General features: G+C 44.6%; 1 protein-coding gene across 1 annotated transcript in view; it reads right to left on the bottom strand.

The window, feature by feature from the left end:
• Window positions 1–3,463: 3,463 nt before the first annotated feature.
• The window catches only part of TAF1C-like (TATA box-binding protein-associated factor RNA polymerase I subunit C-like), an 11,862-nt gene continuing 524 nt past the window's right edge, over window positions 3,464–14,801 (bottom strand). The window contains exons 2-3 of the mRNA XM_077641512.1: window positions 10,049–10,196; window positions 3,464–3,674 (exon numbers count right to left, since the gene is read on the bottom strand). Coding sequence (XP_077497638.1) covers window positions 3,464–3,674; window positions 10,049–10,196 — 359 coding nt within the window. The remainder of the gene's footprint in view (window positions 3,675–10,048; window positions 10,197–14,801) is intronic.

Genomic DNA, 14,801 nt, shown 5'->3' on the forward strand with positions numbered 1-14,801 from the left:
CCCGAGGCGCTCTGTAACGCGTCGAGCTCTCCCTTCGAGGATGAGCGAAATGTTAGCATGCACGCAAATCCACGCGACAGGAAAAACGCGATGGACCTGCCCAACTCCGTTGACCATGTGTACAGGTACAGCTCTGTATGCGAGCATGAGTCTTGTTGCGCCGAGGAATATGAACGTTCCTGCTCGCCTGCGCATGGCTGAGCATGCCTGTGTGTATGCTTGTGTGCGGCACCTGGACAGTGTAGTGCTCAAAAGAGACCCCTCAGATAACTTCCCACATTATCCATCACCACCTGGCTCGACTGGCTTGGCGCTGAAGGGGAAGAAGAACAGCGGCTTCTGGTCGCCCAGGCGGTCGACATGCTCGGCCTATAAATTATGGTCGAATAAAAGTCTTTACTACTACTACTGCCGAAAGAACTCGGGCTTGTCGCGAATGTGGTGCATACCGCGAAAGAAGAATGCACGGAAACTGCGCACACGAACTTTCGGTTTGTGTACGCGGCAGGTTTGTGTACAGGCCCCGGCTTTCAGAACGCCAGATGTGCGAGCAGTGAGCTATGGAGTTACTTATTCTGTCAGCTTGGGCAGCTGAGAAGTTCAGTCAGGTTTGGTAGCGTAGAGTGAATCTTCTGTTTCTTCTGTGTGTGTATGTATATGTATAGTTGAAATTTTCGCAGTCCAGCCCGTCTGTTTCTCCGCGTGTAATTGCCTGTCCAACGTGTAGCTGCCTGCTACGCGTCCAACGCCAAATCAACGTGCACCTCGAAGAAGCCAGGTGGTGAGGAGAAAGAACACTGATTTTTAATCATGCCTTTCGTAAGCCGTGGCTGTTGCTAGGCGCGTTGGCGCTTGCTTTCATAGCTCACGACTAAATCTCAATTGAAATGAATTTTTGCTAAAACTACGAGATTCCAGTCGTACAATGATACATCGTTTCTTTGTGCATGGAGACCTTTACGATGAGAACCTCATACACTGGGGGCCTAAGTGAATCGTGGGCGACATAAAAAACACTCTAAGATTGTGCACGGATTTCAACGTTAATCGAAACAACCTTCCTGGAACTTAGTGAAGCACTGTCTGAATGGTGCACGTAAAGAAGGCATTTATTTGTGATGCCCAAGTCTCAGCGGATACGGGGACACATGCCTTTCAGCAAACGTAATAACGAAAAAGTTATGAGGGCCTTTGTTTAACATATACTTCAACAATTTCCATGCGTTCTGACAATAACAAGGGCATATTCCGAACTTTCTTTGAATCGACGATATGTCCTGTCGCCGTTGACCAACACTCCAGAAGCTGTCTGGTAATGAGCCAATCAGCGGCCCAGTTCGGAAAGCCATCGGCAAAAACAGTGTGAGTGCATGGTTTTTAACGCACTGAAAAAGATGTTGACCTTCGCCCACTACGCTGACCTGGCGACATGTAGCGTCTTTGACACAGACAGGATGCAGAGCGAAGCGGAGTGAACGGGCTTCCAGCGTAGCAGCAACACAACAGTCACCAGCCCTCAACGGCCGCGACGATGTGATGCGTAACGCGAACCTGTCGCATGTCTTTTCACCTGGCCATAGGGATGAGTTTTCCTATAGCTTAAAGGGCAGTAGGAATAGACATGTTGTTTTTGGCAGCCATTGTACCTCTTATTCAGATTGCGGCGCGTTTGAGATTTATCTATTAGAAATGCATTCCAAATAACAAGAAGATTTTGCCACGAGGACGATTATTTCAGCTCAGCCTACCCTTTGGCAGCGCTATCTCGACAGCTCCTATAGCACTGCACAGTATTACTGAAAGCGCACCACTGGCTTCGTCGCCTGATCTCTGCGCACATTTCTTTCTAGCCTCCTGACGCCAAGTTACTTATGGAAAAGGCTCCCTCGGAAATTATAGCTCCACGTGGTAGCAGCTGAATGAAACCTAGTCCGGCGCCAGTGGGTCAACCGAAAAAGAGAAATCCCCTTCGTTAGCTACAACGGGCTGTGATTGGCCTCAAAGGCTGCCGCTAGCATGCACCGAGATACGATTGACGAACTGGCGTGCGAAACGCAGAGAGAACCTCTGCTTAAAAAGTTTAGCGAGCTGAAGCTTCTGATTAACTGTCAAGAATTTTGGAAACACTGTATTCAGGCAACAAATGCCCGCAGCTGTAATGAAGACTGCACGTGCCTCGGCGTCCCGCCACTTCTTCCAGACAGCAAGCGTTGCGCAGATTTAAGTGCTCATCGCTGATAGGAACGTGTCCACATAATTCGCTTGAGAGGACCAGACACAAATTATCACCACCAAAGACTTAAAGAGCACGAATTTCTTAGAATTTAAAATGTAAGTTTCAAATATATTTGCGGAGAAATCGAACTGGCCTTTATTAGGCGTACCGACCGTGTTGATTAACGCTAATAAAGTACGTGCAGCCTTTGTCAGAAGATTAGAGTCCAAGAGGCTCCCTTCAAAGCTGTGTAGAGGGGCTCCTGTCGCGTTCGTGGGACTCGTACTCATCGGAGTGGGCAAAATTAGAATATTACTTTCAGGCAAGTTGAAGCGGTGCGGATGCATTACGATCGAGACACATGGTGTGGCTCGGAAGCAAACTCTCTGGGCTCGAAACTTTTGACAAAGGGCGTACTACGTCGGCCGATATAGATGAGAGTGGCTCTGCTGAGCACTCGCAAGGTTAGGTCATACGCAACATAGATACCCCCGAAAGCAGTATATTGGAGAGCTGCCGCCGTTGCTCAGTTGGTAAACACTTAGCGCGGAATTTGGAGGCTGTGTGTGTACAGATCCTAGCAGCAGCATGAAGTTGGTTTTGTAGCGATAGTTACATTACGGTAGCCTTTCGAGCCTTCAGCGTGGGGGCGCCATGGCGGTGGCGGCGCCGCCACGCTGTCACGTGGATGGTCACATGGTGCGGAGCAGCTGCCGGCGGCTCGGCGCCGTAGCTGATTACGTGGTTCGTCACGTCGTTGGTAACGTGACCAAGTTCCACTTGGCCAGCGATAGCTATCGCTTCACTCCAGGTTTAACGAAAGCTAAACCACCGCCAATTTTTTTCTTCTTATTTGTAATCAATTTTCTTTGAGCGTTTCCACCCTCGCCCTTTGATGACGTTCCACGTCACACTCGCGGTAATACAGGATGTGCTACGTCCACCGCTATGGACGAAGGTGGCACTGGTGAACACTCTCAAGGTTCGCTTACACGCAGTAAAAATAAATAACCACGAGAGCAGCAGACATAATATTGCAGGTGATTGTGCTCCATGGGAGCGGTTACTGAACCACTGACAAATTTCTTTTAAAATGCGTAAACACCTGCACGCAGTATCACTTGTGCTGTCACATTGCCAGTTAGGAATTTTGAGCTACAAGTGCCAGCTCGGGAACACGCCTTTCAGAATACGCAAATGCGTTGTAGGCGTGCAACCTGCTCGTAGCATTTATTGTACAAAAAGAGCCTACTTTCTGAACTTACCGAATGCTTTCATGAGCACGTGTGCAGTCACCAGAGGAATTCCTTCTGATACGAGGTGCTCAGTCTTAAGAAATGTAAAGTGCTGCGTTACTTTGACTCCCAGAGTTTCGACGACTTCCATTATGTCCAGCAGCTCCTCGTCCTTGCAGATGTCATTTGCCTTGAGGGCTTTTGTTATTGCTTCTCTAAGTTTTCTGCATGCGAAGCACAAAGAACAAACATACTTTCAAATATCTGTCAACAAACATAATAAGGAAGAGGCTGACGCAAAACGTTACAGATATTTCCAAAACATTGCCTTCCTCCTGGGATTCACGGTATCAACCAAGAGATATTGCACGATTATCTGCTATCGTCCTGCTGTCATGATTGATACATTTGAAAAGGCCAGCTAATGCTGCACCCAGAGGTAGTGTATAGGCCGGCTTCTTGGTTGTTTTTATCCTTCTGCTTTCATGGCCACTTTTTTTCAGTTTTAATGTCACAACTATTGCTGTTGCGCTTCGTCCTTGTTCAATATACATGCGATTTGAATCGGTTCACAGTGGTGTAACATCAGCACTTTAGTGAGAGGGCTAGTCACCCTAAGCCGAGCCTGCCCCATGGTCCATGTAGCAATTTTACTCCCCATAAAGAGCGCGTCGCCTAGTTCGAAACAATCGAAACAATCGCCTAAAAATTTCATTACGCAAATTAATTCTGGTAATAGAATACTTCATACTAACTCAAAAGTATGGTTGGTTGAGGTGAACAGTCCTTAATAAAATAACATCCAAAAAGTCGAGCTCTTTCGATGAATTTGTTTCGCCAAAGCTCAGAACAAAAATCCTTTCTTCTGCTTGTAGAAAGTCATGCATTATTGTGAGTTTAAGGGGTTCACGTGCGCCCACTTGGTGGTTATGCCAGCAAGTTAGTTATTCTGTTTATTTGGCGCAATGTTCGGTGAAACGAAGCAACAAACTGTTTCGTTTTGCAATATATGTCCTCTTTTTCCCCAGTCTACTCTTTTTGAACGAGCCATTCCATCCGACCTGGACAAATGTTTTATGAATTCAAAAAGTTCTACGATATGAAAAAATGAACGCTGTTAGTCGTCATAAGCAATAACCGCTAGTAGTTTCTGTTATGCACGCCTATGATGAGGTACTGTCCACTCTAAGCTCTCAGAAGGAAGACATAAAAGATCTCATGAAAAAAAAAAAGACGCGACTTGTAAAGTCTGCTACTTGATAAAGCTGCAGAAATTGCTAGCTTAGAAGTTACAGAGGACAGATTGGAGCTATATTCAAGAAAAACAACTTGAAGATTCAATGTGTAAAACAAAGTCCTACTGAGGATCTGACGGAAACTCGGGTTAGATGCTCCAAGTCATGATGACGGCGAGGCAGTACACCGAATTAAAGACGAAGACAACACAGCTCCTCCAATAATAGTACGGTTTTAAGGCGGGAAACCAAGGAAAAATGAATGGAAGAAAAGAGTTGTACCTTTGGAAAAAGATAATAAAATTTACTTAAACGAGAAACTGACACCGGCTGTAAAGAAGCTTCTCTGGAAGCGAAAACTCGAGCAAAAGAAAAGAAATACCGCTGTCTGGCTTAGAAATGGGAGCATTTTGGTCAGAAAGACGGAAGGTGCTACAGTAACTCAAGTTAACAAAGAAGATTTGAGCACAATAATATGAACATGCTATTCACTAAAATACTATGCCGCCGCAAAGGTGGCGTATTTTATGCTCGTACTGCCTTTGTTTCTACCATGAAGTGCTTAAACCGTTACAATTTTTCTTTCAATAGAAGGACCCATGTGTAAGGCCGCCCCTCTTTTCCAGCTGCATACCTTTGCAGGAAGCAGGACGCCGGCACACGCGGAATCCGCTCCCCAGTATAAGCGAGAGTCCCCTAGTACATACGGGGAACGTAAATGGTCGCTTGACGCACGGACCCCTCCCCCCCCCCCCCCCCCCCTAACGACGTGGGCTATCGCCGGGAAGGCAACCGCAGCGTCCCGCCGTGCCTCGTGAACAACAGCGAATACAGGAGGGCCGTGACGGACACCTGTCATAGCGGACAGTCAGTGCTCACCAAGAATGTGGGAAGACAGGGGTGATCCTTAATCTGGTTTCCCGGAGCGACAGACAAACCCCTTCATGCGTATCAGCTGTGTCCCGCCGTTGGTAGCGCGGCAGCATCGTGGGCCCTTTCGACCCCTCCTCTGTTGCTGACGGGCGACGCGGACCGATGATGGGTGGCGGTATGCCTGAGACAAGGATTAGCTCCGAAGGGAGAGCGTGTGGATACTCTCACTTGAGAGAGAGTGGTGGCGTATTTGTTTTTTATTTAGGTTGTGTTGTTAACAAGACCCTGTGTTCGAGGCTAAGCCCAACCCAAGGAGTTGTCCCCATCTCTCATGTTATTTTTGGTTGGAGAATTGATTCTTAGGGCGGGCCACTGAAAAAGACCGCCCTTAGTCCTTTGTTAATTAAGTGCTTAAAAGTGTATGTAAACGGATGCAGTCGAGTCCAGTCTGAGCTGGGGCTCCATGCTTAGCATGTAACGTGATGCTACTTAGGCTCTAACCTGCCCGGTCGATGAGTAAAGTAGCGCAGTTTGTTCTTTTGTAAATTCAGTTCTGCTTTTTCCAGTTTAACTCTCTGTATATCTATGCTGTAAATATATGCTCTGCTGTCATCATCTACAAGCTCGCCTCCTGTTCATCTTCGAAGCTGAACGACACTAGAGGAAGTGTTTGTAAACCTTCCTCGAAGAAACGAACGACCTTTGAAATCCTACTCCATGTCTACTGATAAGCTTGTACCTACTGACCTCCTGACGCCGCATGATTTGATAGCACCAGTCACCACCAGTAAAGGGCAGATTTCGTGCTTGCACATTAATGCTCAGTCAGCTCGAAGCAAAGGAGACACGATCGTAACGTTGCTAGATTTAATTTCCGTTTCGATGTTTTAATGGACACTGAGACATGGTATCGCGATGACTGCGAAGTGTTAAAACTACCTGGCTATATGTCGTTCTTTTCAAACCGCTGTAAAGGAAAAGGCGGTGGTGTTATGCTAATAATTAAAAACGTTTTCGACTGCAAAGTGGTTAGCTCCATATCAAAAATTGCATCTGACTGCGAAGTGCTGGCAACAAAAAGCCCATTTGGTATTTTTTTCGACTATATACATTCCGAACGAAGTAAATATGGAGGCTTTTCTATTGTTTCTTGACACACAATTAGGTTGGAATAATGAGAATAATTACAATTTTATTCTAGGTGGCGATTAAAACATAGATCTTTTGAGCCCTTCACGCCATCGAGGCCAGCTTTAAAACTTATTAACAGCTCATGCATGCACAAATGTTATCACGACTCCAACTAGCATAAACATTAACACGTCAACGCTGCTTGACATTTTCATTACGCGCTCTAAAAACACACCGCATTGCTCTGGTGCTTTAGCTGTACACTTTATTGATCACCTACCAATTTTTTTAGTGCTTAGAGGGCGTCCGCCCCAGTCAAAAGAGCCAGGGGCGCATGTAAACACATTTAGAGATATAAATTGTAGAACAATGAACCTTTGTTCCAGTTGCCTATCTAAAATTGTTGGCAGGAAGTTTACTCTTCCACAGATGCTGACAAGGCTAATGATAATCTCATAGAAAAAAAAAGCGTCCTAAAGTAGCTGTTTTCCGTACGTGACTAATATGCGACCACGATTAGAGCGTAAGCCATGGGTTACGTTCGAATGTCTCAGGGCGATTCTGCGAAAAAAATTCTCCGTTTGAGCACTTCTTAAAGACCAGAAATCCTGAAGATCTTAAATGATTCAAGCAACAAAGAAATAAAACGAACAAACTTTTTCGCAGAAGTAAGCAACATTACTTTGAAGACCTGCTCAATAATGACGTATCCAAGCGATCAGACCAAATCTGGAGGCGACGAAATTCTGTTCTAAGCCGTAACTCATACCATCGAGACTTTCCAGTCTATTTGTTATCAGGGAGAGAGTCCTCACCAGTCGTGAGCTCGCTGAAGTCTGTAATAATTTTTTTTTTGCCTCGGTGGCGTGCAGTAAGCATGACCCAGAGTGCATCAGTTATTTGAAGAACAGAGAACGAGAAAGCGCATTTTTGTTTCTGGTGACTGTGCCGGAAGTCAAAGAAGTGTTCTTGTCTATGAAACCCAGTAAGTACGTTGATGTTGATGACTTGCAGATCCATCCAAATAAATATGCCATTGACATTTTAGCGCCTTTGTTAGCACACATTGTGAACTTGATGTTTTCGACAGGGCTTTTTCTGCACCGCTTACAAATGGCGAAAGTATCTGTTATTTTTAAAGAAGGCGATAAAAACAACAATACAAATTACAGGCCAATATCGATGTTACCAGTCATTTCTATGGGAGTTGAAAAATTAATTCACGAAAGAATTAACTGTTTTCAGGCTAAACGCCACATATTACCACCGTTTCAGCTTGGATTCACTAAGCACCATTCAACCGCTACACCGTTACTAAAACAAATCGAAATTGTCCTGAACTCTTTCGAAAATCAATACTACGCGCTAAGAATATTTGTGGACTTCTCCAAAGCAGTTGACCGAATTAATCACACTACTCTTGCAACCAAGCTAGAACATTACGGATTTCGAGGAACATTCTTCAATCTTTTGCAGAGTTACTTAAATAATCTACAGCAGCAAGTACAAATAAATGATTACACATCTAATTTCACGCATCTCCTGAGTGGTGTTCCTCAAGGCAGTATTCTCGGGCCACTGCTATACAACATGTACATAAATGACATAGTAGAAATTAATGACGAAACTAGATTAATCGTATCTGCCGACGGCGCAAGTTTATTCTTTCCAGGGCCTAGTTTGAGTTAGCTCGAATCTAAAGCCAATGATGTGCTTATGCTGTTAAAAATTGGAGCATGGTAAACCCTTTAATTATAAATGTCTCTATAACGAAAGGAGTTCTGTTGCACCCCAAAAACAAGCCAGTAAACGTAAACGTAAATCGTAGCCAAGCTGGATCCACAGTAGAAATGGTATCCGTCGTGAAAAATCTTGGTGTTCGTTTCCACGAAAACGTCGTGGAACACTCGCGCTCAGAAGACCTGCTCTAAATTATCTCGTAGAGTTATGATCTTATCGCGCCTGCGATTCGTTTTACCCCAAAACATAAAGTTAATGGTTTATCATAGCCTCATTTTTTCTGCACAAAGATATTGTTACTTATTTTGTGGTACGACTACTGCCACCAACCTTAATAAAATATACAAGTTACAAAAGAAACCAGTGCGCATCATTTCGAATGAGGTTCACGACGCGCACACCAAGCATATTTTTCAAAAACTGAACCTCATCTCATTAACACATCTCCACAATTCAGGGCTTGCGTCATGCTATCAGATCATGATGAAAAATGAGGACCCTTATCTCAAATAACTTGCAGCTATGGAAATACGCCACAGTGTCCATAACACAAGAAACACAGAACGATGGCAGTTACCACACAAACGGAGAAATTACGGTCACCAGATGCTACGGTACACCTTGCCGAGTGTATTAAATTTCTGAACATTATGTTCATTTCCAAAAATCTCCTGTTCGCTTTATATGACCTCTCTGTGATTCTATTTTAAATGTATATTATTGCTTTTTTAGAGATTTCAATCCTGTGAAATTCCTTCGTATCAGCCTTACCTTACTGACAGCTTTGCCACACATTTTTTGGCATTATTTAACTTGCATTGTAACTCTTGCCTTAATGTTGATGAGCATAGTTTTTCTTTTTGCTGACATGTGCTTTTTTATTTTTTGGTTATTTTGCGCAACTTGCATGCATTTTTATCATATCAGCTTCTTCGTCACTCCCCCAACTGCAAACGGGGTACAGGCCTTTGTCAAACCTTCTTAGGGTTTTTGCTTGCCGCTCTTCAACATCGCACGTGTACAGTTGACGTTGATATTGAAATAAATTTGACTGATTTTGGCTTTGACTTTAACTCAATCATGCGCTCTATTTCATTGGTGATTCTTGTGAAGCAGTCTGCTGCGAACTTAAAAGGGTTTAGTGTCACGAAAAAGGTGCCAATCAGTTATTTAAAACGAGATAACCTTTAGCGTAGCTCTGTTGTTTTTGACCACTTAAAACGACACAAAATTGGAAACCTGTACTCCTCTTGTGCAAGTTGCGATTACAACGCTCTTAACTATCACGTCGTAAAGAACACTCCTGGTTCGCGCCATCTGTGCTATCCGGCAGATTACCCCGCGTTAGCTCCTTTGGTCTTAAGCACGAAAGGCTGCTCAGACCGAGCCTAAACGTTACCGCAATTAAATATTCAATACATGTTCTGAGTTTATTGTTGGAAGTATTCTCCCTCCGGGCACATAAATATTGTCGTATTTTGGCTCCAAATCACAGTAAGATCTCTACCATTTGGAGTACGTGCGCACTTTATATGGAAAGAGGGACACCTTTGAAATAACGCGTGCATCGGCTGGAAATGGAGAACACACAAAAAAAATATTGGTAAAAATTTCCTTACCGTTTTTTCTCAGGCTCAGCCTCAGGTTTTGTTTCTGGTTTTTTCTCAGGCGTTCGCTCAGAATTTGTCTCAGCCTTTTCTGGTTTTTTCTCAGGCGTTCGCTCAGAATTTGTCTCAGCCTTGGTTTCAAGTCCAGAGAAAGGTCCTCCTGTGCAAAATAAAAATGTGTTGGAAAGCAGAATTGTTCGCCTCCTTTAAGCAAATTCAGCTTTAAAAGAGGTGATGACGTATACAAGTAGTAGTGATGTTTAAGACTCACTATATTCATGCGCCTCCTGGTTATGGCACTCGGCTGCTGACACGTAAGACGCGGGTTCGATCCGAGGCAGCGGCAGACGAATTTCGATGGAGGCGAGATTCTAGAGGCCCATGTACTGTGCGATGTCAGTGCACGTTAAGAACGTCAAATGTTCGAAATTTCCGGAGCCCTTCACTACGGCGTCCCTCATAGCCAGAGTCGCTTTGGGAAGTTAAACCCCCATAATCCAAACCAAACATATGTTCATGAGAACAGTGTTTGCAGAAAGCAGTGGACTGGCATGCACGGCAAAACGTTTGGAGTTGGCTGCATAAATAAACCTTTTCTGACAGGAAGCAAACCAGTTTTTCACACCCTGACTTTCCCATTTACAACTGTAGCACTGTATAGCCACATCGATAGGTCATGTATTAACTTTAACACGTGGTCCCGTGGAATATATTCACATCCAATGATTTTGGGGTACGTTTCATACTGTGTTCAAAAGTCGACTTTGGCGGGTGTGATTATTCTGTCTTACTGCGACCTAGCAATCCGGAAAACACAAAACGTGAAAACTAATCTCTGTACAAAGTAGTTTTGATGACGTTTCGGAAAACGAGGAGTTCAAAATGCAGTACTTGTCAATGGTTATATTAAGGAGGCCGCAAATATGCACTAACGAAATATATTTATGAGAACGCTAACCTTTTGGCTCAAACGGAGGCTTCATTGCAAAGCACTGGCACGTATGCACAATGGTGCTCGCACAGCCACGAAAATGAACCAGAAATTATTGCGCCCCGAGAAGCAAGAAGACAGTCTATAGCTAAACTATGCTACCGTATTCTTCGGACGAGCTTCCGTAATTTTTCATCGCTTTTAAGGTAAAATGAATAAGAGCCTGCATACAGATTCCAATGTCACAGGTACAGGGGCGGCCGAAATATTAGGCAGCATGATTCTGCGTTTGAGATTTTTCTGAAGTGTTCTGTAGAGGAGATAAAAGTGTGTCTTCTGATCGTACGCGAACGCGACAGGGACGTGTGCTAAGCTATGTAAGAAGTACCTCTTAATTTTCCTTAGGTAAGGTGTGGGAAGAGTTTGAATCACCGAAGTGTGCTCCGTAATATTATGGCCGGGACTGTACACCCACTGTTGGGTTGTTTCATCCGGCGACAGCGCGGAATCACCAATAGTTAAAGTAAATTATTCTTTTGAATCAAAAGACGCTTTGGAAATGCGTAAAAGTCAATAGACAGCGCGAGACATTCGAAGGAACAACGTGGTATTGTAAGCGGCGTACACTCAGTGCAGTTGGTCACCTCCTCTGCACTAAAGCTCTTCTTTTACCGGTAACTTTCTAGAAGATGCACTCAACACCAATAAAAGTCTTTTGATTTCCATAGCAACCGCATCCATTGTATTAGTCTCCAGCCCTTGGGAACTTGGATATGTGGATCATGTTCCGTAGTGACAGACCGCGACTGCGTGAAAGCAACACCAACATCAAACAGATTCTTAAATCAGACCTGTACCTGAGGAACAAGTGCAGAATATAAATTGCGAATATAAAGTGCTATCAAAGTCCTCTCTCTTCTAACTAACCCTTAGCGGCAAAAGGTAGCTTGGAAACGTTCAAGACGGTTCGATTAGGACTGAACTCCGCCGTAACCAAATGTGTGCCCGTCTTCAACATCAGACGTGGCCTTCTGCTGTCAAGCGCTTGCCTGGAGAACGAGAGAAAAGCTAAAATAAGGTTTGGTATAATCTGATATAGTGTACCAAAGTGACTCAGCCTATTAGGGGCGCCGCAGTGGATGATCCTTATAATTTTAGGCATATGGGGTTCTTTAACCCGCACAGACATCGCTCAAAACAGGACCCTCTAACATTTCGCCTCAGTTGGAGTGCGTCTGTTGCGACCGCGATCGTAACCACGTGTTTCGCGTCTGGCCGAGCCACCGCGGCGGCACTATAATTAGGCGAACCCTACGCCACAGGCCACAGTAATCAGCCGCTACCTTCGCATATTTTGCAAAATTTATTCCCTTTGAGGCCACTTTTCATGTCCTAAAGTCAATCCAAAATAGACTGTCTGAAGCACTCGCATGTCCTGCCTTTGCCTGCCAGAATTGCTTAAGCTGAGCTTGGCGGTAGGCTAATCACTAGCCAATCCCGGAAAGCCCTTCGCAAGAACAGCGATAGCGGCCCGCATGTGCCCCATTAAGGAGGCTGCTATAAATCCCGAGTGCACGAACCGCCAACAGATATTCACAGCTGCATGTCTCGTTTTCATTCGACAAGTCTTCACGAGAAGTAGAATAAGGCAGCGCATTTCAAACCACCCCAAGTTTTTAAAAAACTCTGCGCTCGAATTATAAACGTTACCTCTGCTTTGGTCGTGCTCTGAGAACCCTGAACCATTTTATGTAGATACCACCATACACAATGACGGCTTCGTTCTGTGCGGTCTTGTCTCCTTCCTTTTGAGTTTGACGAGGATGTCGAAATCAGTCGACCTTTTGCATGTTTGCACACATACGAGGTGGCGCTGCAGTCGCTTTTTTTAGCCGCAGGATCATGCACCAGCCAGGCCGAGTTCTCTCTCCTCTTGTTAAACTTAACTGGTCGTTTTGGTGAAAATTTTTTATTTCTAGAATTATTTTCGTTCTTAGCCCTGGAGTCTCGTGTTCCGTGCCGAAAAGTTATAGCAAAATATTCAGTAAAATTTATAAAATACGCTTTTTATATGCGTGGTCGTCCAAATTGTGAGGTAGTTTCTTTGGTTTCTTTGAGGCTTTCTTTCAGTTCAGTACCGCATTTCTTTGACCAAAGCGCAAGCGAACAGGCCATAAACCATAGAATAAACGTGGTAGGCACCACTCACATCTTCGTAATTGTGTAACTCATGACATTGAATGATTCCATTTGTCACAAGGGATTCCGGAGACAAGGAGGAGTGCAATAAATCTCTCGGATTTTTTTCCTACACGTGCTGTACTATGTTAGTTATTTTTGTAAGAAGCGTTTTCATGTAACTATGCATGCATAAATACTGATCATCTAAAAAAAGAACTTATAGCCTCATGATAGAAAACAGGCCTTTGTGAACGTGCTGGCATAAAAAAATTTGCGCACTTTTTACTCAATTATTTCGGACCTTGGGGTGACCAACGAGAGTGTTAATTATAATCACCCTAGAACTGCACAAGGTATAGCTAAATATAAAACGCATTACTGAAGCTAGCGTAGCAATTTCATCTTTGCACCAGATTTAGCTACAGCTCGCATGCATAAATAACGAATACGCTTTTCATAGCCGCGTCAGCTCTTAATCTCGCCACGTGTCTGTTAGTAGGACGCCAGTGGCTGCTTCTTTCCAAACGAGCTTCGCGATCATGGGCTACATCATGAAACATGACACATGCATGTTGCAATGGAAATCATGTGGCTATTAGTCCACTTAAGATACGCTATTCTAAGCACGCCAACGGGACCGCGCATAATTGGCACAACTTACCAGACTTCTTTATGCTCGAATAAAATAATTATGTCGGTCATATTAAAAAAAACTTTATAGTAAATAATAAATGCCATAAAACGCGCCATTAAACGTGCTGTGCTATTAACAAAACAACGCAATCCGTGGGGATGAGTGAACCTGCCGGCGCCCTGCGAACACCGGCTCAAGGTGATAACTACGTGTGCACCGATATATGTGCTCTTTTCCCTCGCGCAGTTAAAAGAGCACTATGCTGATGTTCAGGTTAATGGGCGCAGTAACTTGCATGCTAGTAAGTACATTGAGTGGTAGTGCCGATCGACTCCCAGACTTCGCGCTTTACTACCGCGGCCCATTCTCTGTTAGCCAGTTACGTAATGGGGTATTTATCTACGAGAAACTGTCGAGGCTAATTTAAATTTCCTTTTATGCTACTATACGGATCCAGCAGTGACGCGCAGCTGGTCAATACATGATGTTTCTGCAGTGCGCAGGAATGATCCACCGGCCGGTAGCTGTGGCAGCTGCGGTAGGCATGGGCAGGCGGAACCGGTTTTGCCTACCATGCGAAACTCGCTAATGACATCAGCGCCACCGCATCTTCGTGATGTCGCGGCGTGAAGGAGGTCTATAGGAAGAAATGGGCTTGGACAGGGCATGTAATGCGAAGGCAAGATAACCGCTGGTCCTTAAAGGTAACGGAGTTGGTTCTTTGAGAAGGCAAGCGTTGCAGGGGAATGCAGAAAGTTAGGTACGGGGATGAGATCAACAGTTTGAGGGCATAGGGTTGCCGCCGCTGGCAAAGGACAGGGTTAATTGGAGTGACACGGAAGAGGCCTTTGCCCTGCAGTTGGCACAGTCAGGCTGCGGCTGGCGATGATCTTCCACACATGAAATGCCACGAGGATTACTCTGTACGCCTGTCTGCTACAAACAATGTCTGCAGCACTGGACGCAAAGCACCAGACAAAGACAGTCATGACAAGATTTTTCAGTGCGCTCAGTTTGTT

This window comes from Amblyomma americanum, chromosome 10 (genome assembly GCF_052857255.1).
Source record: "Amblyomma americanum isolate KBUSLIRL-KWMA chromosome 10, ASM5285725v1, whole genome shotgun sequence".
In the NCBI taxonomy this organism is placed as follows: Eukaryota; Metazoa; Arthropoda; class Arachnida; order Ixodida; family Ixodidae; genus Amblyomma; species Amblyomma americanum.